Source organism: Mesoplodon bidens, assembly GCF_964165515.1.
Source record: "Mesoplodon bidens genome assembly, chromosome: 15".
Lineage (NCBI taxonomy): Eukaryota > Metazoa > Chordata > Mammalia > Artiodactyla > Ziphiidae > Mesoplodon > Mesoplodon bidens.
The window spans coordinates 22,735,653-22,761,962 of NC_138171.1; the positions used below are offsets into that span (position 1 = coordinate 22,735,653).

General features: G+C 39.0%; 1 protein-coding gene across 1 annotated transcript in view; it reads left to right on the forward strand.

Annotated features, from left to right (window-relative positions):
• The window catches only part of SAMHD1 (SAM and HD domain containing deoxynucleoside triphosphate triphosphohydrolase 1), a 62,771-nt gene that overhangs the window by 32,833 nt on the left and 3,628 nt on the right, over positions 1-26,310 (forward strand). Inside the window, exons 7-15 of the mRNA XM_081256071.1 lie at positions 338-496; positions 2,094-2,194; positions 2,370-2,478; positions 3,326-3,417; positions 4,794-4,909; positions 16,657-16,796; positions 17,578-17,673; positions 22,593-22,697; positions 23,266-23,403. Of these exons, the coding sequence (XP_081112197.1) occupies positions 338-496; positions 2,094-2,194; positions 2,370-2,478; positions 3,326-3,417; positions 4,794-4,909; positions 16,657-16,796; positions 17,578-17,673; positions 22,593-22,697; positions 23,266-23,403 (1,056 nt within the window). The remainder of the gene's footprint in view (positions 1-337; positions 497-2,093; positions 2,195-2,369; positions 2,479-3,325; positions 3,418-4,793; positions 4,910-16,656; positions 16,797-17,577; positions 17,674-22,592; positions 22,698-23,265; positions 23,404-26,310) is intronic.

Below are 26,310 nucleotides of genomic sequence, written 5' to 3' on the forward strand. Positions count from 1 at the left end.
GCTCTAAGGCTCTCCAGTTGTGGCACGCAGGCTCTAGAGTTCGTGGGCTTAGTTGCCCCACAGCATGTGGGATCTTAGTTCCCTGACCGCAGATAGAACCTGCATCCCCTGCATTGGAAGGAGGATTCTTAACCACTGGACTACCACGGGAGTCCCAATATAGAAAAATTTGACAGATTTTTTTAAAATATCTGTAAGATTGTAGTTGAAAACTTGATAATTAACATGCATTAGAACCTTATCTCTGAATTACCTGGAGCCAAGAGTAATTTAAATAATCAGGGGTCTCTGATGGACTAGAGTCTACAACACACCATACTGTGCTGACTTTTCCCAGCATGAACAGGGCTCGGTTATGATGTTTGAGCACCTAGTTAATTCTAACGGACTCAGAGATGTCATGGAACACTATGGTCTCATCCCTGAAGAAGATATTTGGTTTATCAAGGAACAAATTACAGGACCACCTGAATCACCCATCAAAAATTCTTCAAAGGTAAGTTTGTGTACAACTTAATTTGAACTGACTGATTCCTTTCATCTAGTCTCTCTGCTTGATTCCTTCAGATCTATTTAAAGAGGTGACATTTGGCTATTTTAGAGAGACTAAATGATAAAATACGTGATACATTTCTACTGTTTAATGCAAAAAATAAAAGACATATAGTTCTTCCAGCTCTTAACTGAGTTCTTCAGAAGTTATCCCCCAAATTAAAATACATATATAAATATTTTTAATGTATATGTATGCAGTATTTTATATAGAAGCCTAAAGTAACTTAGTTTGGAAAATGTAAAAGTATGTGTCTTGTTTATTCATTAAAATTAACATATTTGAAATATTTAGATATGTGAAGACCTAGAAAAAAGTTGAATTAGTTCAGAGGGAAATATGTTTTGTTTCCTTTTTGATCTTTTTTATTTTACTTAGAAAAAAGAATTTCCCTTTGTGGTTTTTTTTTTTTTTTTTTTTTTTTTTTTTTGGTACGCGGGCCTCTCACTGTTGTGGCCTCTTCCATTGCGGAGCACAGGGTCCGGACGCGCAGGCTCAGTGGCCATGGCTCATGGGCCTAGTCGCTCCGCGGCATGTGGGATCTTCCCGGACCGGGGCACGAACCCGCGTCCCCTGCATCGGCAGGCAGACTCTCAACCACTGCGCCACCAGGGAAGCCCCCCTGTGTGGTTTTTAAAGTTTTTTTTTCCTTAAAATATACAAAGCTACTTGTAAGGCATAAGATAAAGAGGTGGATTTTATAGCAAATATCCTATTTCCAAAAAACAGAGCTCCTGGGAATTCCCTGGCAGTCCACTGGTTAGGACTGTGATGCTTTCACTGCTGAGGGCCCGGGTTCTGTCCATGGTTGGGGAACTAGGATCCCACGGGCCAAACTGCACCGCCAAAAAAAACCCAAACAAAATACAGAGTTCCAAAAATTCTTTGAATGGTACATATCATTTAGACTAGATGTGTGGCTGCTTTGAAAGACAATACTATTTTCATGCCTGAATTTAAGCATTAGAATATAAGGAACAGTCTTACTAGTTCATAATTAGATCTTATATTAAAAAAATTTTTTTAAACAAAGAAAACAAGAAAGCTTGTTGGGGCTTCCCTGGTGGCGCAGTGGTTGAGTCTGCCTGCCGATGCAGGGGACACGGGTTTGTGCCCCGGTCCGGGAGGATCCCTCATGCCGCGGAGCGGCTGGGCCCGTGAGCCATGGCCGCTGAGCCCGCGCGTCCAGAGCCTGTGCTCCGCAACGGGAGAGGCCACAACAGTGAGAGGCCCGCGTAAAAAAAAAAAAGAAAAGAAAAAAAAGAAAGCTTGTTGGTTATGGGAAGTGTAATAGAGTTAGGATCCTTCCGAAGGCACAAGGTTTAGTGTTAACAGGGTATCACACTTTAGAATTTCTTTTCCCTTTTCTGCTAATTTAGGAATTAAATGTAAGAAGGAATGAGTAGGACCTTCTCACTTACCTAACCTTCCCGTTCAAATGTCTGTTTATAATTTTCAGATTAATACAGTTCCTTTGCTTTGCTTACAAATAGATTTGGCTCCTATCCTAAAACTTTCTGTGGGTTTTCTTGTCTTCCAGTGGCTGTATAAAGGGCGTCCTAAAGAAAAAAGCTTCCTTTATGAGATAGTGGCCAATAAAAGAAATGGCATTGATGTGGACAAATGGGATTATTTTGCCAGGTATGCACTGAACACTTCAGAAAAGTTGTTTAAAATCCTTATATACTTTAAGTATATACAATTTTTATTTAAATAAACAAACAAAATAAAATTCTTGTATAAATTTAGTGTTGATATTTAAGGTACAGTTTCCTTTGTTGAAATATTTCATTTCTCTGCTTTGGAATCTTTCTAGGGACTGCCATCATCTTGGAATCCAAAATAATTTTGATTACAAGCGCTTTATTAAGTTTGCCCGTGTCTGTGAGGTAGATGATAGGAAGCACATTTGTACTAGAGAAAAGGTAAGCTATGTCAGAGAACAATGAGGAAGGTATAGTTCCTGGTGTGAAATCTAGAACTAACCTTTAACTAATTTGGAAAAATCACTACCTGGTAAATTGTCAATCTCTTTACTTCATGCTTAGCATTTGGAAATATCTTAAGGCTCCTTTCACTTCTACTGCATTGTTAAATAATAAAATTATGATAGACATTTATTGAATGTTGTTCTAGGCACTGTTATAAGTGCTTTAGAGGGATTAACACAATCCTCATCCACCCTATGGAATAGATACTGTTATTATCCCATTTAACAGATGAGCAAATTGAAGCACAGAGAAGACTTACAATTAATGGCAGAATTGGAATTTCAATCCAGGAAGTCTGGCTTGAGTATTATCCTTAATCACTATATTACGTGTTTCATGGTAGTTAAAATCCTAAAATCATTAAGTCCCCTGCTAGGTTAGAATCATGTAACTAAAGAATATTACAGTATTATACTATAGAAGGTCTTTCTTTTGAGGGTGAAGACTATAAGAATAATAATACCTAATTCCAAAAAAAATAATAATAATACCTAATTTCTAGAGGTATTGGGAAATTTAAAGAATATATTTAAGATGCCTAAAACAGAATGTGTCACTGAGTTAAAACACTCAATAGATTTGGGTTTACTAAGAACAAAAGTTGCAAATTAGTAGTTTTATGAATCTGCCTTGCTCTTTCTTAGTGGGCTCAGAGGTTTTAATGAAGTAGCTCCTGTGCCTAGTCTTCTTTTATGCCACCATCCCTTTTCCTTGACTTATATACTTGTCTAGTAACAAGGGGACCTAATCTGATCCTACATTGTTCCACATTCTTCTGCAGGAGGTTGGAAACCTGTATGACATGTTCCACACACGCAACTCTTTGCATCGCAGAGCTTATCAACACAAAGTTGGCAACATCATTGATACAATGTAAGAAATTCGATTGTTATTTCCCTATAAAATTTTCCATGATGCTTTGCTAGAGTATCATACTTGGGTCAAGTTGAGATTTCTAGGTAAATTCAAGTGAATTTTAAGTGAACAAACCTAAAATGGTTCCCTTAAACAAATAAAACAAAAACTAGCATAAAGTGAACTTCGTTAGAGGTGAGGAGGAAAGTGGGTAAAGAGGATAGATTCAAGCAGAAGATGGGGTTTAGGCTAGGCAGGAAGGAGGCCACGCTGGGATGGCTTAGACCTCTGCACAGGTAGTCGCTTAGGTACCAGATATTAGTCATGGAGGTGAGAGGTGGGACGTGGATAATTGATATTCTGAAATTAATGACAAAAATGAATTTTAAAGATTAAGATTAATGTCTCTCCTTACCCTGTCAATTATCAAAATTAGTAGCAAATAGTAAAACCTACAGGAATTTCACCTCTTCTCCCTGATGCAGTCAGAACCAAAGCAGAAAAGTACAGCCAGGTCTCTGTGTGACTCAAAGACCCCATGAGGAACTACCAAAAGTTGGGTGTGAGTCAAGTTAATTCCATGTCTCTAAAATAGTTTTAAATTGATTTATTTTAAGCCTTTCATGTTCATGTTTAATATTTGTGTTGAGAAAATTTACCTTCTTTTCTACTTTTTTCCTCATCTTTTCTCATGAGCACACTAGTTAGAATTCTTTCTCCTATTTGTATGGTTGTCACTTTGGTAAGAGATTTTGTTGTTTTGTTTGTTTTTAATGTGGAGAATCGGAGAGATGTAGGTACAAAGCCTGGTACTGCTTCTTCCTAACTTGATTAAATGAAAATTCCTTAATTTCTATGTCTGTAAAATTTAGGCTGATTACACCTATCTTATAGTTGGAAAGATTAAATAAGATGATGTATTTAAAGCTCTGTTATAGTGCCTGGAACACAGTAAATGTAGTAGTTCACAAATCACCATGGATTTATTTAGCATGCTTGAGAAGCAGTTGTCTTTTTTATTTTTATTTTTTGCTTTTTAAAAATTATAAGTTACAGGTGTACAATATAGTGATTCACAACTTTTAAAGGTTGTATTCCATTTATAGCTATTATAAAATATTAGCTGTATTCCTCATTGTACAGTATATCCTTGTAGCTTATTTTATACCTAATAGTTTATACCTCTTAATCCCCTACCCCTATATTGCCCCTCCCCACTTCCCTCTCCCCACTGATAACCACTAGTTTGTTCTCTATAAGTCTGAGAAGCAGTTGTCTTTAGAACATTGTGTCTCAAGATTTTATTTCCCTAAAGTAGAAAGATTTCCTTAACTTTAAGCAAGGCATAAAGCAAATTTTCTCATAAACATAAATGTTTATAAAATGATCTTTAGGATTACAGATGCCTTCCTCAAAGCAGACCCTTACATAGAGATAACAGGTTCTGAAGGAAAAAAGTATCACATTTCTACAGCAATTGATGACATGGAAGCCTTCACTAAGCTGACAGGTAAGAACTAGAAGGTAACATAGGTGGTCCATCTCAGATAAAGTATAAACGTTCCCTGGATTGCAGATGAGTTATTTTCCAAACATTCCAATGTATTTAGCTTCTAAAGTGATTGTATACTATTGGATTTGAGTTTTATCTCTGCTTTGTACTAACAAGGTAACCTTAATAAAGTTATTTAACCTCTCTGAACCTTAGTTTCCTCATCTAAAATGGGAGTAATGACACCTAGCATATAGTTTTGTTGTGATGCTTCAATGAGGCATGTAGCACCTGGAATAGTACTTGGCACATAAGTACTCAATATTAATTATTATTTAACTTATAATACAGCTGGACTAATACCATACCAGTATCAAAAAGCTGGCTTGCCCTTTTAACATGATTTTTGTTGCAAAACACAGGATGTGGAAACATTTCTCCGCACGTCAGCAGAAACAAGCTCTGCGGCTTAGGGTGTGAAGGAAGAGAGGTGAGGGGTTGCAGCTGATTCTTTAATGTGGGAAAGTGTAGACTGAGAAATAAAGATCAGTAAAGCAAAAGAGGTGAACCAAAAAGCGTGTACCAGTCAGAGTTCTTAGTTGCAAATCCTAAAACTGTCTCTGCTTAACTAAAAACAACATGACAGAATCAGTGGAAAGGCTGGAGGTTCTGAACCAAGCAAGAACAACAGAAACTGAGTGGCCTCAGACACAGCCACGATCAACTTCCTGCTCCATCTCTGCTAGATTTTATTTTATATACATATAATACAGAGAGTCCCCATTACACTTGTAAATATTAGTCATTTTCCAATTATAACTAAATCAAAGATTAGAAGTGAAATGGTGATTCCCTGTATCAAATGTCTGTGCACACTGACAACACTGTACATCAGTACTTACAGTTTATAATGTGACAAGTGAGTTTGCTCTTTGCTTGTTAATTAATCTGGGTTGGATTGATGACAAAGTTACTTATAGGGGATAATGTATCTAAACTGTTTCTGTGTTTTGTTTTAATAACATCATAGCAGGTATACTAGTCTCCCATTGTTGTGTGGATAGGACTGGAAGAAGAGATTATAAGACAATGTGAGCAAGCTGTGGGTGGATATTTATTTATTTATTTATTTATTTATTTTAACATCTTTATTGGAGTATAATTGCTTTACAATTGTGTGTTAGTTTCTGCTGTATAACAAAGTGAATCAGCTATACATATACATATGTCCCCATATCTCCTCCCTCTTGCATCTCCCTCCCACCCTCCCTATCCCACCCCTCTAGGTGGTCACAAAGCACCAAGCTGATCTCCCTGTGCTATGTGGCTGCTTCCCACTAGCTACCTGTTTTACATTTGGTAGTGTATATATGTCCATGCCACTCTCTCACTTCGTCCCAGCTTACCCTTCCCCCTCCCTGTGTCCTCAAGTCCATTCTCTACGTCTGCGTCTTTATTCCTGTCCTGCCCCTAGGTTCTTCAGAACCTTTTTTTTTTTAAGATTCCATATATGTGTGTTAGCATATGGTATTTGTTTTTCTCTTTCTGACTTACTTCACTCTGTATGACAGACTCGCAGTCCATCCACCTCACTACAAATAAATCAATTTCGTTTCTTTTATGGCTGAGTAATATTCCATTGTATATATGTGCCATATCTTCTTTATCCACTCATCTGTCGATGGACACTTAGTTTGCTTCTGTGTCCTGGCTATTGTAAATAGAGCTGCAGTGAACACTGTGGTACATGACTCTTTTTGAATTATGGTTTTCTCAGGGTATATGCCCAGTAGTGGGATTGCTGGGTAATATGGTAGTTCTATTTTTAGTTTTTTACAAACCTCCATACTGTTCTCCATAGTGGCTGTATCAATTTACGTTCCCACCAACAGTGCAAGAGGGTTCCCTTTTCTCCAAACCCTCTCCAGCATTTATTGTTCGTAGATTTTTTGATGATAACCATTCTGACTGGTGTGAGGTGATACCTCATTGTAGTTTTGATCTGCATTTCTCTAATGATTAGTGATGTTGAGCATCCGTTCATGTGTTTGTTGGCAATCTGTATATCTTCTCTGGAGAAATGTCTATTTAGGTCTTCTGCCCATTTTTGGATTGGGTTGTTTGTTTTTTTAATATTGAGCTGCATGAGCTGTTTATACATTTTGGAGATTAATCCTTTGTCCATTGATTTGTTTGCAAATATCTTCTCCCATTCTGAGGGTTGTCTTTTCATCTTGTTTATAGTTTCCTTTGCTATGCAAAAGCTTTCAAGTTTCATTAGGTCCCGTTTATTTTTGTTTTTATTACCATTACTCTGGGAGGTGGGTCAGAAAGGATCTTGCTGGATTTATATCATGGAGTGTGCTGCCTATGTTTTCCTCTAAGAGTTTTATAGTGTCTGGTCTTACATTTAGGTCTTTAATCCATTTTGAGTTTATTTTTGTGTATGGTGTTAGGGAGTGTTCTAATTTCATTCTTTTACATGTAGCTGTCCAGTTTTCCCAGCAACAATTATTGAAGAGACTGTCTTTTCTCCATTGTATGTTCTTGCCTCCTTTATCAAAGATAAGGTGACCATATGTACGTGGGTTTATCTCTGGGCTTTCTATCCTGTTCCATTGATCTATATTTCTGGTTTTGTGCCAGTACCATACTGTCTTGATTACTGTAGCTCTGTAGTATAGTCTGAAGTCAAGAAGCCTGATTCCTCCAGCTCCGTTTTTCTTTCTCAAGATTGCTTTGGCTATTTGGGGTCTTTTGTGTTTCCATATGAATTGTGAAATTTTTTGTTCTAGTTCTGTGAAAAATGCCATCGATAGCTTGTTAGAGATTGCATTGAATCTGTAGACTGCTTTGGGTAGCATAGTCATTTTCACAATATTGATTCTTCCAAGAACAAGATATATCTCTCCATCAGTTGGTATCATCTTTAATTTCTTTCATCAGTGTCTTATAGTTTTCTGCATACAGGTCTTTTGTCTCCTTAGGTAGGTTTATTCCTAGGTATTTTATTCTTTTTGTTGCAGTGGTAAATGGGAGTGTTTCCTTAATTTCTCTTTCAGATTTTTCGTCAGTAGTGTATAGGAATGCAGGAGAATTCTCTGCGTTAATTTTGTATCCTGCTATTTTACCAAATTCATTGATTAGCTCTAGTAGTTTTCTGGTAGCATCTTTAGGATTCTCTATGCATAGTATCATGTCATCTGCAAACAGTGAGAGTTTTAGTTCTTCTTTTCCAATTTGGATTCTTTTTATTTCTTTTTCTTCTCTGATTGCTGTGGCTAAAACTTCCAAAACTGTTGAATAATAGTGGTGCGAGTGGGCAACCTTGTCTTGGTCCTGATCTTAGTGGAAATGGTTTCAGTTTTTCACCATTGAGGACGATGTTGGCTGTGGGTTTGTCATATATGGCCTTTATTATGTTGAGGAAAGTTCCCTCTATGCCTACTTTCTGCAGGGTTTTTATCATAAATGGGTGTTGAATTTTGTCGAAAGCTTTCTCTGCATCTATTGAGATGATCATATGGTTTTTCTCCTTCAATTTGTTAATATGGTGTATCACGTTGATTGATTTGCGTATATTGAAGAATCCTTGCATTCCTGGGATAAACCCCACTTGATCATGGTGTATGATCCTTTTAATGTGCTGTTGGATTCTGTTTGCTAGTATTTTATTGAGAAATTTTGCATCTATATTCATCAGTGATATTGGCCTGTAGTTTTCTTTTTTTGTGACATCTTTGTCTGGTTTTGGTATCAGGGTGACAGTGGACTTGTAGAATGAGTTTGGGAGTGTTCCTCCCTCTGCTATATTTTGGAAGAGTTTGAGAAGGATAGGTGTTAGCTCTTCTCTAAATGTTTGATAGAATTTGCCTGTGAAGCCATCTGGTCCTGGGCTTTCGTTTGTTGGAAGATTTTTCATCACAGTTTCAATTTCAGTGCTTGTGATTGGTCTGTTTATATTTTCTGTTTCTTCCTGGTTCAGTCTCAGAAGTTTGTGCTTTTCTAAGAGTTTGTCCATTTCTTCCAGGTTGTCCATTTTATTGGCATATAGTTGCTTGTAATAATCTCTCATGAGCCTTTGTATTTCTGCAGTGTCGGTTGTTACTTCTCATTTTTCATTTCTAATTCTCTTTATTTGAGTCTTCTTCCTTTTTTTCTTGATGAGTCTGGCTAATGGTTTACCAATTTTGTTTATCCTCTCAGAACCAGCTTTTAGTTTTATTGATCTTTGATATCATTTCCTTCATTTCTTTTTCATTTATTTCTGATCTGATCTTTATGATTTCTTTCCTTCTGCTAACTTTGGGGTTTTTTGTTCTTCTTTCTATACTTGCTTTAGGTGTAAAGTTAGGTTGTTTATTTGAGATGTTTCTTGTTTCTTGAGGTAGGATTGTATTGCTATAAACTTTCCTCTTAGAACTGCTTTTGCTGCATCCCATAGGTTTTGGGTCATCATGTTTTCATTGTCATTTGTTTCTAGGTATTTTTTGATTACCTCTTTGATTTCTTCAGTGATCTCTTGGTTATTTAGCAGTATATTGTTAAGCCTCCACGTGTTTGTATTTTTTACAGATTTTTTCCTGTGATTGATATCTACTCTCATAGCATTGTAGTCAGAAAAGATACCAGATACGATTTCAATTTTCTTAAATTTAGCAAGGCTTGATTTGTGACCCAAGATATGATCTATCCTGGAGAATGTTCCATGAGCACGTGAAAGTGTATTCTGTTGTTTTGGAATGGGATGTCCTATAAGTATCAATTAAGTCCATCTTGTTTAATGTATCATTTAAAGCTTGTGTTTCCTTATTTATTTTCATTTTGGATGATCTGTCCATTGGTTAAAGTGGGGTGTTAAAGTCCCCTACTATTATTGTGTTGCTGTCGATTTCCCCTTTTATGGCTGTTAGCATTTGCCTTATGTATTGAGGTGCTCCTGTGTTAGGTGCATAAATATTTACAATTGTTGTATCTTCTTCTTGGATTGATCCCTTGATCGTTATGTAGTGTTCTTTTTTGTCTCTTGTAATAATCTTTATTTTAAAGTGTATTTTGTCTGATGTGAGAATTGCTACTCCAGCTTTCTTTTGATTTCCATTTGCATGGAATATCTTTTTTCATCCCCTCACTTTCAGTCTGTATGTGTCCCCAGATCTGAAGTGGGTCTCTTGTAGACAGCATATATATGGGTCATGTTTTTGTATCCATTCAGCCAGTCTATGTCTTTTGGTTGGAGCATTTAATCCATTTACATTTAAGATAGCTATTGATATGTTTGTTCCTATGACCATTTTCTTAATTGTTATTGGGTTTGTTATTGTAGTTGTTTTCCTTCTCCTGTGTTTCCTGCCTAGGGAAGTTCCTTTAGCATTTGTTGTAAAGCTGTTTGGGTGGTGCAGAATTCTCTTAGCTCTTGCTTGTCTGTAAAGGTTTTAATTTCTCCGTCGAATTTGAATGAGAACCTTGCTAGGTAGAGTAATCTTGGTTGTAGGTTTTTCTCTTTCATCACTTTAAATATGTCCTGCCTCCCTTCTGGCTTGCAGAGTTTCTGCTGAAAGATCAGCTGTTAACCTTATGGGGATTCCCTTGTGTGTTATTTGTTGCTTTTCCCTTGCTGCTTTTAATATTTTTTCTTTGTATTTAATTTTTGATCATTTGACTAATATGTGTCTTGGCGTGTTTCTCCTTGGATTTATCCTGTATGGGACTCTGCACTTCCTGGACTTGATTGACTATTTGCTTACCCATATTAGGGAAGTTTTCAACTATAATCTCTTCAAATATTTTCTCAGTCCCTTTCTGTTTCTCTTCTTCTTCTGGGACTCCTATAATTTGAATGTTGGTGCATTTAATGTTGTCCCAGAGGTCTCTGAGATTTTCCTTAATTCTTTTCATTCTTTTTTCTTTATTCTGCTCTGTGGTAGTTATTTCCACTATTTTATCTTCCAGGTCACTTATCAGTTCTTCTGCCTCAGTTATTCTGGTATTGATTCCTTCTAGAGAATTTTTTATTTCATTTATTGTGTTGTTCATCATTGTTTGTTTGCTCTTTAGTTCTTCTAGATCCTTGTTAAATGTTTCTTGTATTTTCTCCATTCTATTTCCAAGATTTTTGATCATCTGTACTATCATTACTCTGAATTCTTTTTCAGGTAGACTGCCTGTTTCCTCTTCATTTATTTGGTCTGGTGGGTTTTTACCTTGCTCCTTCATCTGCTGTGTGTTTGTCTGTCTTCTCATTTTGCTTAACTTACTGTGTTTGGTGTCTCCTTTTCACAGGCTGCAGGTTCGTAGTTTCCGTTGTTTTTGGTGTCTGCTCCCAGTGGGTAAGGTTGGTTCAGTGGGTTGTGTAGGCTTCCTGGTGGAGTGGACTGGTGCTGGTGTTCTGGTGGATGAGGCTGGATCTTGTGTTTCTGATGGGCAGGACCACATCCGATGGTGTGTTTCAGGGTGTCTGTGACCTCATGATTTTAGGCAGCCTCTCTGCTAATGGGTGGGGTTGTGTTCCTGTCTTGCTAGTTGTTTGGCATAGGGTGTCCATCACTGTAGCTGCTGGTCGTTGGGTGGAGCTGGGTCTTAGCGTTGAGATGGAGATCTCTGGGAGACGTTTCGCCGTTTGTTATTACGTGGGGCCAGGAGGTCTCTGCTGGACCAATGTCCTGAACTTGGCTCTCCCACCTCAGAGGCTCAGGCCTGACACCCAGCCAGAGCACCAGACCGTGTCAGCCAAACAGCCAGGTATGTGGGGAGTTTCTTGCCTTCTGGGAAATCTGAGGTCTTCTGCCAGTGTTCAGTAGGTGTTCTGTAGGAGTTGTTCCACATGTAGATGTAGTTTTGATGTATATGTGGGTAGGAAGGTGATCTCCACATCTTATTCCTCTACCATCTTGAAGGCGCCTCCCTGGATATTTATTTTTAACTTTTGCTCATAATGAAGCAAGCGATGCTGTGTTTTAAAAAATCATCTTCAGGGGCTTCCCTGGTGGCGCAGTGGTTGAGGGTCCACCTGCCGATGCAGGGGACACAGGTTCATGCCCCAGTCCGGGAGGATCCCACATGCCATGGAGCGGCTGGGCCCATGGGCCATGGCCGCTGAGCCTGCGTGTCCGGAGCCTGTGCTCTGCAACGGGAGAGGCCACAAGAGTGAGAGGCCCGCGTACCACAAAAAAAAAAAAAAAAAAAAAATCATCTTCAGTTTTCCTCAGAGACCAGTCCCAAGCATTCATCCTGTAACATTATATTACATTTAAATTATCTTTTGGTGAAAAGAAATGAATTCTGCATTTTATACACTTTGTGGTTAACTGACAAACCATTAAAATATCATACATTTTAATGAGGTCTTAAGTGCTCATGATTATACATAGCTCTTGCTCACCATGAAAGTTCTAAAACACCCAAACTGGTTTTTACCCCATTCGGTAAGATGAGTTCACTGATCACATACTTGGATGTTGTAACAATGTCAGAAATCCCAGACAAGAAATTAGGTTACATTTTTGTGCTTTATCTGCCAGAGTATGGGAGAATAAGCATATAGCCTTTCCAGCTTTCTTCATTTGAGAACAGGGATCATTGTACTTTTCTTGCATATTATTCTGAGCAGTCATATGATCCTTATTCTCCTTAACTACATGACCTTGAAGAAATAGGACCATGTGAGAGCCTTCCTTACTTTTGCTGCATTTCCAAAAGCAACTCACCTTATCTTTATTTTAAAAATCTCCACTTCTTTTTTTAAATCAATTTGCTTTTAGTTATTTATTTATTTATTTGGTTGCACCAGGTCTTAGTTGTGGCAGGTGGGCTTCTTATTTGCGGCATGCATGTGGGATCTTGTTCCCTGACGAGGGATCGAACCCGGGACCCCTTCACTGGGAGCTCGGAGTCTTATCCACTGTGTCACCAGGGCAGTCCCAAATCTCCACTTCTTATTTTCTAATTTTTTAGAATGTTTTTTCACATTTGGGGGGTAAGTGTTGAAAATATACAGCAATGTTGAAAGAATTTTACAGTTAAAACCTCTATACTCACCACCTAAATTCTAGCATTTACTGGACTTGCTTTATCACATATTTATTACCTACCATCCCTCTATCCATTTATTAATCTATCTAAGGTTTGATGCATTTTAAAGTAAATTTCAGACATCAGTATACTTTACCCTAACTCCTTCAGCATGCAGATTAACTAAAGTTCACTAATTGTTTATAGATTTTTTTCTTTTGATGTAAAAGTTACATGCAATTTGTATAAATGTAAAAATGGTAAGTGTAACATTTGCTAAACAAATGCAGGACACAGAACCTTATCTTCTCCTTAGAAAATTCCCTCATGCCCTGTCCCAGTCAATTCCTGTCCCTACCGCACCCCGAGAAGCAACCACTATTTGCCTGTGCTAGACTTTTATATCAATGGAATCATACCATATGTATTCTTCTGTGTAAGGTTTCTTTCACTCAGCATTATGTATTTCAGATTTATCCAGGTTTCATGTACCAGTAGTTCATTCCTTTTTATTGCTGAGTAGTAGTCTATCGTCTGAATATGCTGTTTCTTTATCTGTTCTCTCTGCTTCCTAAATTCCTATTTCTAATGGATGTTTCAGCTTATCTGGATGTAGCTATCTTAAGCATTGCAAATGTTATGACCACTGTCTTAGGTAACCATTTTCTAAATGCTAATACATTTAGCAAATACCAATGCTAAACCTTGGTCTTTATCCCTCAATATTCCTAAGCAATAGGTGGACCTTACCCCTTCCCTCGCTTCCCCTGCAAGACCCTTAATTAAATTGAGGTCTTAGAATGTTAAATTCAAAAGAACCTTAGAGATCATCTGCTTAAAACCCCTCAAATGAGGAAACAGGCCAAATGAGGGAAAGCAGCTTATCCTAAAAAATGGCAAAGCTGAACTCAAACCATGTCTTCTGACTCCCAAGTTGAATATTGTTTACACTATTTTAGTGATATTTTAGTCATTAAATTTAATAGACAAGCAGTTTACTTTTGTACATGACTCTTTGAAAACATGTACGTAGAACAAATAGAACTCTCATACATAGCTGGTGGGAATGCAGGTGGTACAGCCACTTGGGAAAAGTTGAGCATTTTCTTTTAAACATATATGTATCCTGTGATCCAGTAGTCCTTCTTTTACCCATTTAGCCAACAGAAATGGAAATATAAGTCCACCCCAAAACCTGTACCTGGTAGAATAAGATGAAAGGCATAAGAAGAGTATCAGTTGAGTTCCATGGGGTTCAAAGAGGAATTACATCTCTGGTTTGGAAGAATTAGGGAAGGTTTCACAATCAGGTGCCTTTTGAGATGAACCTCAGGGATTAGGCCTTCAGGAAGTGAGATTCTGTCATGGGGAAAAGCATTTCTTTAATTCACCTGGGAATAGGGTAGATAAAAGCATAGATAAGAAAAGTGTGGTCTTGTTTTTTTTGTTGTTGTTGCTGTTGTTTTTTATTGGGGTAGAGTTGTTTTACAATGTTGTTAGTTTCTACTGTACAACTAAGTGGAATTCCCTATGCTGTACAGCAGGTTCTCATTAGTTATCTGTTTTATACGTATTAGTGTATATGTGTCAATCCCAGTCTCCCAGTTCATCCCACCTGTGGTCTTGTTTATGTTAAAATAAAATTGTTCTGTTTTTCAAACTGTGTGTATAATGTGTAAAGAAATAATGAAAACTAAAGATGGAGAGATGGGTTTGTAGACAGCATACTGAGAGGGTGAGGAATGTGTTAACCACAGATTGGTACATATACTTGTGGGTGACGTGAATGACATAGACTACTAATATTTTATTTTGCCAAGAAAAGGCATTTTAATAAAACTCACTTTGCAAAATGCGGTGATTGATTCAATCAAGGATTATCGATGAATGCTAAACCATTGGTTGACAACCTATTAGGATAGTCAGACTCTCTCAAAATATTACCCTGCAGATTGTTAATTACAAAGGGAAAGATACATTTATAACAGAGAAATTCGGGGCGGGGTGGTGGTTATTGCTGTAACCAGCTGTTGGAACTTAACATAACCCGTAAATATAACAAAGCTCATTATGTGACTTGTGATGTGATGCACTGAGCCAAGCTCTCATATAGTGTTCTTAGATGTTGTAACACTTACACAGTGTTCTCAACAACAGTGTTTTCCTTGAATCTAATGGTGAAGAAGCAGTCGAACAAGTTCAAAGTCTGGGACATTTTACATAATGACTGCCTGAACTTTTCTAAAATGTCAACATCATGAAAGAAGTCAGGGAAATTATCCTAGTTCTAGATGGGAGGAGACTATAAAACACAGTAACTAATGTCATCCGTGGGCTTCCCTGGTGGCGCAGTGGTTGAGAGTCCGCCTGCCGATGCAGGGGACACGGGTTCGTGCCCCGGTCCGGGAAGATCCCACATGCCGTGGAGCGGCTGGGCCCATGAGCCATGGCCGCTGAGCCTGCGCGTCCGGAGCCTGTGCTCTGCAACGGGAGAGGCCACAACAGTGAGAGGCCCACATACCACAAAAAAAAAAAACAAAAAACTAATGTCATCCATAATACTTGATTGGTTTCTCTAAACAGCAACAAAAATTCATAAATTGCATTATTGGAACAATTAAGCAAATTCAGATATAGATTGTATGTCAGATATTTTTATATCAGTATTAAATTTCTTGGCATGATTGTGGTTATGTTGGGTGACGTTCTTGTTCTTGGGAGGTACATGCTGAAGTATTTAGGAGTGAAAGGTATTGATGTCTGTAATTTTCAAATGTTTCCTCAAAAATTTATGTGTGCACACACACGGAGAGAGTGTTTGCATATGTGGGAAAATGTTAACAGTGGATAAATTTCAGTGAAGGGTATTTTATTTTGAAATTTCCAAAATAAAAAGTTGGAAGAAAAAGAAAGAAGGAAAATAAACTACCTTCTATCATCATGGAATGAAACTTTTAAAAACTTTTTTTTTTGGCCGTACTGCGAGGCTTGCGGGGTTTTAGTTCCCCGACCAGGGGTCAAACCCAGGCCCTGGCCATGAAAGCACGGAGTCCTAACCACTGGACTGCCAGGGAATTCCCTTAAAAACTTATTATTAAGGAAATTTACATCACTTAGCCTCATCACTTAGCTGCAGCAATTATCAACGCATGACAATTTTGCTTCATTCCTTCACCCCATCAGACCCTGGGCCATTTTGAAGCAGATCTCAGACATAATTTTGTAATATCATTCTCTTTAAAAAAACATAATATAGGGACTTCCCTGGTGGTCCAGTGGTTAAGACTCTGAGCTCCCAATGCCGGGGGCCTGGGTTCCATCCCTGGTCAGGGAACTAGATCCCACATGCTGCAACTAAGAGCCTACATGCTGCAACTAAGACCTGGCACAGCCAAATACATAAAAATAAATACATATTTTTTAAAAACCAACATAACAATAAATTAATACACCCCTTTGTACCTAAAACCCAGTCTCAAGTCATCAACTCCAGTGCAGTCTTGTCTCATCTCTCCCCTTTCCCACTCATTAGATTACCTTGAAGCAAATCTGAGACATTGACTGCAACACTTTTACAAAGGTTTTTTCACTTCAGGCTTTAAATTTTTTTTCATATTGTTATAATCATAGTGTACCTACGTTTGTAAACTGCTTGAAATCATTTCAGACGATGTATGAGTCATACAGCAATGTATGAGTCTTTTAAAATCTTGTTTTTTCATTTTAATGCAACTGAAATTTCATCAAATTGGCAGATAACATTTTTCTGGAGATTTTATACTCTGCTGATCCCAAATTGGATGCTGCACGAGCGATTTTAAAGAAAATTGAATGCCGTCATCTATACAAGTTTGTGGGTGAGACTCAGCCTTTGGGACAAATAAAGATTAAAAGGGTAAGTTGAAAGGTCCTCTGACCCCCAAGAGGAAACCATTAGCCCATCACAATACCATGACTGTATTCTAAGCCCGTTACACGTTCTCATTTAATCTTCACATCAGTCTTCTGAGGCCTGCTCTGCAGATGAAGAAACTGAGGCTTGGGAGAGATTAAATAATTTGCCTATGGAAGCACAGTTAGTGAGCCAGGATTCAAAGCCAAGTCTCATTTACTCCAAAACCTTTACTCTCTCATTTCAGAAGTGAGAGGGGGGCCTCAAATTTTGTCTAGATCCAAAGGCAAGAAAATGAATGTAAGAAAAAGGGGCCTCAAAATGAGGTATCTGCATGAGCTTCTTTGACACTCTAAGGACCTGCTTTAACTACTTCTTTCTTTCGCAGATTATCAGGTTCTCGCAGATGGTGCTTGCTTGCCTTCTTTAGTTCAGTTATCAGTTATCTCTCCTGCTTGTTGAAGGGTTTTCTCTTTGCCAGAAAGCCCATAACAAAAGCCACACTGATAATCACACCCTGCCTCATGATACTTCCTTGGGTCACACTTCTTGTTTTACTAATATGTTAATGCCACATTTTTTTCAATGTGAAGTTCTGTTATGAAAATCGCACTATTGTGATTTGATTAAAAGATGGCATAGGCAGAAGCCATATATTTGTTAGGGAAATCTCTACCCACTTTTTTTGGTAAAGTGCCATTTTTAGAGAGGGAACCTCTTCCTGAAACAAACACTGTAGAATGAAGAACTGGAGTTCTAACATGAGGAGCCTCGTCTTTTCTAGGAAAACTACGAAAGCCTTCCGAAAGGGGTCGCCAGTGCTAAACCCAGTGACATGGTGCTAGAACCTGAACTGAAGGCTGAAGATTTCATAGTGGATGTAAGTAGTTAGTCCAATAACATACTAAGCAAAGAATTTATTTAAAATAAAGCACCACTACCCCCCCCCATTATAACAGTAGTACATGTTCATTATAGAAAATTTGGAAAATACAGAAAGGTGGAAGAAAGAGAATCACCTGTGATATCACAGAAAAAAACTAACATTAAGCAGTTTTAAAACCTTTGACATTTTTATGTCAATATTGTGAATATTTTTATGTAATTGTGGTCGTGTCATTAATAGAGCATTGTATATAGTGATTTTTGAATGTTTTCTTGATCAAAAAAGTAATACATACCAATAATATTTTAATTGCACACACACACACAAAGGAAGAAGTTAAGACTTTTTGACTCCTATTTTCATAGAGGATGTAGTGTCTTCTTGTATCCTAATGATAATGCCAAATGGCTTTCTCAGATTTTCTTGTTTCCTCTAAGAAATTCTTTTCAGAGTTCTACTCCTCTGAAATCTCAGGACAGTGTTCTCTGTGTATTTTTTCCATAAGCCTCTCATTTGTTATTCTCTTGCTGATGCATCTTTGAGCAAAAGGCAATCTCTCCATAACGATTCTTTGCCGAGGGACACAGTGAGTGAACGGCCCTTGGACCCTCTCTCTGTTCGCTTGACTGCGTGTTGAAGTGCCTCAGATCTGCAGATCAGGCTGCAGTTTCCTGTTTCATTAGATGAGCTTCCACCAGAATAAAGGGATCTCACATCCTGACTTCCTGAGGCTCTGAAAGGCTTCACTCTCCAGAATGTTATCCCTGGGCTCCCACGTGTCTGCCCTTGCCCTCAGTGCAGGCATTACTCCTAGTCAGTCCCCCACCTCCCCATCTCCCAATGGTTAGAGGATCAGAGGTACTTCAGGTGGCTGCCATGCACAGGAGAAGATGACATACACATGGCCAATAGACATGAAAGAAGTTTAACTTTCTTGTTAACCTATAGGCAAATTGATGCAACGAGTTTTTTGATTATCAGACATATAAGATAAAAAAATTTTTATAAGATTTTGTGATAATAAAGGTATGTGAAAATAGGAGTGTAAATTGATACAAAAGACCAAACTGGGGTCAATTTTAACTGACCCAGCAGTTTTATTCTGGGCATTTGTCCAAAGGAGGTGATCAGTTTTTCAAAGAAAGCACAAATATATTTATTGTGGCTTTATTATAGTGTGAAATTAGGGGGAAAATGTGTATGTCTTTTTTTTTTTTTTTTTTTGGCCATGCCACGCGGCATGTGGGATCTTAGTTCCCTAACCAGGGATCGAACCTGCGCCCCTTGCATTGAAAGCGTGGAGTCTTAAGCACTGGACCACCAGGGAAGTCCCTACATATGTCTCTCAATAGGAAATTCAGTGGAATAATGCAAACATTAAAAGTTGTTTTTAACATCGAAAGATGTTTATAATAAGTGAAAAAAAGTACATACAGAATGATTTTCTTTTTGTTTCTTTAAATGTATATACATTACATTTAAATGTGTGTGTGCAGTGAACATATTGAAAAAATTTTGGATATATTAATAGTAAAATGTTAACATTGTTTCTACCTGAGTGGTGGAATTGCAGGTGATTTTTTTTTTTTTTTTCACAGTGAGTATGGTACAAGAGTTTCATAATCTGAAACTGTTTCCATTTTAAGATGGGTAAAGCCTATCTGTATTCTGAGAAAGCAATAAAATTGCTAATTAAATGTCTTACCATGAATTAGCATCTAGTTTTAGCTTGACAGTGTAATATATTTACGTGGTGCATCTTACCATACATGGCCCCTTTGGGGACTGTATGTAGTAACTTATGATTATGTAATGGGCTATAAAACATAATTTACCATTTAGAATTAAAGATTCATTGTTGTTGATCTGTAGCTACTTTTTTACTCTTGAGTCCTTGGTTAAGAATGGGATCTCTGTATAACATTGCTCTTCTGGAAAATAACTGTTTTATCAAATCTGCTTTAAGGAGGAATTTACAGTTATGCATTATGAAGAAAATAGGGATTGCCTTTTATTACTATTCTAAAGCCAAGGAAATAAATACCGAAGAGATAGTGGCACTTAAATTGTTGAAAATTTGATTAGTGTTCATGCCTTACCATGATGGGTAAAATGTCAGTGCTGCATCAGGTCCCTCCCTTATGAAACAACACCCAGGAGAGAGACCTATGACAGCACCAGCCCTGGGATTGTGCGGAGGACTGAGCAATTCTCCCTCACAGATAAAGGAATGCAGCTATCAAAGCCAGTAGACCATGCAGAGTGGGAGGGCTGGCCGTGTACTGCAGACCCCTGGTCTCACTTCTGGACCATGGCTGAATCTCAGATGTCCACCCTTGTCTCACAGGCCACTGGCAGCATAGCCAGCAAAGCTCACATACCGGTTTTCTTCAGTCACCACTCACAGGATAAGCCCCTCTTATCATCTGTTCTTTTCTGAACCATCATCACCACATTACTCTATTTCTTCCCCTTACTTCACTTCCAGTCTCTTCCCTTGTCCCAAACCTGTCCGTGGAGCCCTTTGGAATTTCCACTCCGTAATTAACTAACTCCCCTCTATCTTTAGCCTCTTCTCTGACTATCGTTTTGCCTTTGTTGCAGCCTGGCTGTCCCCTGAGTTCCTAGCTCATCGGGACCTCCAGTTTACTGTCTCCTGACTTTCTTCCAGCTGGTTAGTGATCTTCTGTCTTTATTTCTCTCCCAATCTAACTTAGATCGTGTTTCCATTAATTCAGTCACTTTTTGCAATTACCCTCAACTCCCTCGCAAAATGCTGAATGACAGTTCATGGTCACCAACCCTAGGTGGGCCCTCTGGACTTTCTGGCAAGCTAAGTGCAATTCTCCTAGTCTCCATAGGGACTCTTTCAAACCATCTTCGCTCCTCCCAAATCTCCAGCCCTGCTTCCCAACCCCAACTGTATTCACTCTCAGTGACTAACCCCACTTCAGCTCTTATTTCAGAGATAAAATATAGGTTATTAGATAGGAACTCTCTCCACCTACACCGTCAAACAAGCAAGCCTGCCTCCACGTGCAGCTGTGTTCAGAATTCGCTCTGGTACAGTGGGGAAGTGTCTCTCTTCCTATCAAAAGGCTAAGGGTAACCCTTCTAATTGTGTTCCAGGCCAGGGCTGTCCAATAGAACTTCCTGTGGTGATGGAAATGGTCTGTATCTGTGCTGTCCATTTCAGTAGTGACTAGCCACACATGTCTATTGAGCACTGAAATGTGGCTGCTGCAGTTGAAGAACTAATTTTTTATTCTTATATATATATATATATATATATATATATATATTTTTTTTTTTTTTTTTTTTGGCGGTACGTGGGCCTCTCACTGCTGTGGCCTCTCCCGTTGCGGAGCACAGGCTCCGGACGCGCAGGCTCAGCGGCCATGGCTCACGGGCCCAGCCGCTCCGCGGCATGTGGGATCTTCCCAGACCGGGGCACGAACCCGTGTCCCCTGCATCGGCAGGCGGACTCTCAACCACTGCACCACCAGGGAAGCCCTATTCTTATATTTAATGTTATTGACTTGACATGTAAAAATCCACACATGGCCAGTGGTTACCCCATTGGGCAGTGCAGCCACAGAGCAATTTGTCTCAGAATGTTTGCAGAACCACACAGTATGCGTTCTCTCCTCTCCCTCTTTGACTTTCCCATCAGCAGTTAAACAGACTTTCTTCTTAAGAAAATAACAAACCCTGCACTCCTCTTTACCCATCTTCTCTTCTTCAGGGTTAAACTCATTGAAAAGTTGTGTCCCCTTACCTTTCCTGCGTACCACGGTCCGCTTCATATTCTCCCCTCTTGCCTCTCAACAGCCAAACTTCCAAAAGTTGTCTTTCTCATTTCTCATCGACTTCTTTTTTGTTTTGCTTTGTTTTTTTTTGTTTGTTTGTTTGTTTTGGCCACGCCACATGGCTTTCGGGATCTTCGTTCCCCGAACAGGGGTCGAACCCGTGCCCCCTGCGCAGAGTCTTAACCACCAGCCTGCAGGGAAGTCCCTTCTCATCTACTTCTGAACCTTTTCTCTGTCACCATCACTATACAGCTATATTTCATTTTATTGCAAGTCATTTTATTGCACTTTGCCTGTATTGCAATATCTCTGAGGTCAGCCTGTATTAAAACTACTCTCACTAAGATCACCAGTGACTTCAGTGTTACTAAAACCAGCAGACAAGTTTCAGTCCTCTCTGCTTCAGAGCTGTTTCTTCTGCCTGGAATTCTTTTCTTTCCTACCTAGGCCTGGTTAATTCCTGCTCACTTATTAGTAAAGTCACTTTCCCAGGAAAACATTTCCAGTCATTGCCTAGGAGCCCCAGACTACTAGGTTCCCAGGTTACAAAGTTTCACAGTACCATTTGCTTTTCCTTGGTAGCTCTTATAACAAATGGGGTTAGATAATTACTTTTTTTTTGGCCAGGCTGTACAGCTTGCAGGATCTTAGTTCTCTGACCAGGGATGGAATCCGGGCCCCGGCAGTGAGAGCACCAAGTCCTAACCACTGAGCCACCAGGGAATTCCCGATAGTTACTTTTTAAATTATTTGTTCTACCTCAGTCTTGGCCATGTGGTCTATGGGGGCTGGGATTTTATCAAGGGTCCTTGTATCTCTACACAACAGTGCCTGCCACGTGTCTATCACATAGTAGGTATTGACGTTATACCCTACTTACGTTGAAAGCACAAATACCCCTCCCACCCCACCCAGATTTCAAAGACCAGTTCCCTATGGGTCATGCACCAGAGCTACTTTTATTCCGCTATGAGCCACCCTACCAGGGCTCCTACTTCTCAACCTCCAGAGAGCTCTGCTTCGTTTCCTGTGATGCCCCATGACCCTGAATTGAACTCTCATTGCTATTATGTACACGATCACTTATTTATTGCTTGTATTAAGGTTATCAACATGGATTATGGGATGGAAGACAAGAATCCTATTGATCATGTTCGCTTCTATTGTAAGAGTGAGCCCAGCCAGGCAATCATGATTACTAAAAATCAGGTAACTACTTAGGTAAAACAAATATACTACAGTGGCATTTGGAACTTTACCGTAAATTGCATTTTACTTTCAGGTTGAGTCCTAAAGTCAATGTGTACCGTTAAAAAAAAAAAGAAGCAGAAGCATATCTTTAAAATTAAAGTATACCTAATTTTGTGTAGCCTAGACTATCTTAAGATAGCCAGTTTCTCCTGTTTGCTGAACACAGAAGAAAGCTCTGTTTTTTGGTTTAGAGGCTAGCTTATAAGTCTGGTGGGAAGGGAGTGTCATATGGTTGAAGTCATCCAAGTGAAATGTGCGTATTTGCATATCTTCTGTGTGAGAGTCAGTAGTCTTCATGTAATTATATCATACAAACCTTTCATCTTTTATTAATGGACATAAAATTGCGGGACATTTTGCAATATGACAGCTGCCTTGAATTCTTTTCTCTAGATTATCATTGGGATAAAATAGCAAAACAACATGGTGCTTTTAATATAACATCAAGCATGGAGCTTAGGAACAGCTGATCTCTCTTCAGTGTGTGAATTCAAGGTGACAGTGAAATTTTTCCTTCTTTAAAAAGGTTTCACAGTTTTTGCCAGAGGTATTTGCTGAGCAGCTGATTCGAGTTTATTGTAAGAAGACGGATAAAAGGAGTCTGCATGCTGCACAACAGCATTTCGTTCACTGGTGTTTAATCAATAACTTCACCAAGCCACAGGTGGGTAACATTCACATACGTTGCACAAATTTTTAAGTAAAAAACACAAGCAATCCTTACATCCCTCTGGAAAGTTCTCATTTAAATATAGTCATTTGATGAACTTATTTACAAAACAGAAACAGACTCACAGACTTAGAGAACGAATTTACGGTTACTGGGGGGAACGGTAGTGGGGAGGAATAGTTGGGGAGTTTGGGATTGACATGTACAAACTGCTATATTTTAAATGGATAACCAACAAGGACCTTGTATGGCACAGGGAACTCTGCTCAATATTATGTAATAACTTAAATGGGAAAAGAATTTGAAAAAGAATAGATACATGTGTATATATAACTGAATCACTTTGCTGTGCACCTGAAACTAACACAACATTGTTAATCAATTATACTCCAATATGAAATAAAAAGTTTAAAGTAAATAAATAAATAAATGTCATTTGGTTTTGGTTTGGGAAAAAAAGGTTTTTCCACATTAAGCTTTCCTTTTTAAATGCCTGAATCTGTGTCCACCAGCGGTTTCTTCCTACAGCAATTGTGAGTGGGCGCTCTGTTTATCACTATTGTCCTAGTAATAAAAGTTTAAGATGGTGAACATGTGAATAGTACTTGACAGTGTTCTCACCAGTTGTCTCACCGAGTCCTCCCAGTGACCCTGGGAGGTGAGATATTGTGTCCTCATCCTGAAGAGAAGGTTACCAAAGCTGAGTTTTAACTTATTGAAGGCCACATATAACTGATAATAAGTTTTCTAACTTATTTCAAACTCAGCATTCCCAAACCTGTAACCTATTTAAATTCTCTAGTTGCCAATCCCATAGAGAATGTTGTTGAAATTATCCCTTATTGACCTGCACATGGTGGGTGCCTGGCACAGAGAATGTGACCAGTTGATATTTGTTGACTGAATGAATATGATAGGCAGGTGGGAAACAGAGTTCTACTTCCTGGCCTAGTGCTGTCTCTCACAACACCTTAGCTGCTTCCCACCCCCGCCCCCATGTGTTGGGTGCTGAAGGAAACAAAAACCAAAGGTGAGACGTGAAAGAGTAGCCCAGTACATCGACTCTTTGTCAGATGCCAGAGGGAGGGACACAGGTGAGTCTGTTAGGACTCAGAGCTTTGGGAGAGCTGTCAGAAAAGCCTTAGAGAAGTTCCTTTAGCATTTGTTGTAGAGCTGGTTTGGTGGTGCTGAATTCCAAAATATACAGGCAGCTCACACAGCTCAGTATCAAAAAAAACCAAAACAACCCAATCCAAAAATGGGCAGAAGACCTAAAGAGACATTTCTCCAGAGAAGATATACAGATTGCCAACAAACACATGAAAGGATGCTCAACATCGCTAATCATTAGAGAAATGCAAATCAAAACTACAATGAGGTATCACCTCACACCAGTCAGAATGGCCATCATCAAAAAATCTAGAAACAATAAATGCTGGAGAGGGTGTGGAGAAAAGGGAACCCTCCTGCACTGTTGGTGGGACTGTAAATTGATACAGCCACTATGGAGAACAGTATGGAGGTTTGTAAAAAACTAAAAATAGAACTACCATATGACCCAGCAATCCCACTACTCGGCATATACCCTGAGAAAGCCATCATTCAAAAAGAGTCATGTACCACAATGTTCACTGCAGCACTATTTACAATAGCCAGGACATGGAAGCAACCTAAGTGTCCACTGACAGATGAATGGATAAAGAAGATGTGGCACATATATACAATGGAATATTACTCAGCCATAAAAAGAAACGAAATTGAGTTGTTTGTAGTGAGGTGGATGGACCTAGAGTCTGTCATACAGAGTGAAGTAAGTCAGAAAGAGAAAAACAAATACTGTATGCTAACACATATATATGGAATCTTAAAAAAAAAAAGGTTCTGAAGAACCTAGGGGCAGGACAGGAATAAAGACGCAGATGCAGAGAATGGACTTGAGGACATGGGGAGGGGGAAGGGTAAGCTGGGACGAAGTGAGAGAGTGGCATGGACATATATACACGACCAAATGTAAAACAGGTAGCTAGTGGGAAGCAGCCACATAGCACAGGGAGATCAGCTCGGTGCTTTGTGACCACCTAGAGGGGTGGGATAGGGAGGGTGGGAGGGAGACGCAAGGGTGAGGAGATATGGGGATATATGTATATGTATAGTCGATTCACTTTGTTATAAAGCAGAAACTAACGCCATTGTAAAGCAATTATACTCCAATAAAGATGTTAAAAAAAAAGAAGAAAGAGAAGTCTTAGGCAGGAGGGAGGATTCTACTACATCCAGAAGTCTGGATTGTGTTTGGATGAGTAGCAGAGAGAAATGGGAGCTACACAAAAATGAAACTGGAACAAGTTGGGTGTGTTTGGGGGCCTCAAAGTCTTATTGTTGAGGTGACAGGGGAAACGGAAGAGTCGGCTGGATTGTGGAGAAGCGTGGGTAATCAGCTAAGAAAGATTTATTGTTATGTACAGTGGGCAGGGAATTGTTGAGAGTATTCAAGACTTACAATGCTGCTGTAATTATTATTTACTTCTGGGTTTTGTCTCCAGCTATAGTGAGACCAGAGGAAATAAGGAAGTATGTCTGTCTTATGTACTGTAGCTCCTAAGGAGACTAAACCCCTGATGAAGAAGGAAAACTCTAGCAGCAGATGGATTGGAATGTGGAGAGACTGGAAGCAGAGAGACAAGAGGCTATTCAAGTTCAGCCATGTGGTGATAGTGACCTTAAATCCAGATACATTCAGTCAGGGAATGAATGTTTTCACCAGGCCCTATGTTAGGGGCCAGGGATGGAACAGTACCTGAGACAGTTCCCACGGGTTTCGCTCTATTTGGGGATAACAGACATATGAGTAAATAACAATCACAATGGTGTGGTGAGTGCTTTGGGGTCAGGGGCAGTGTG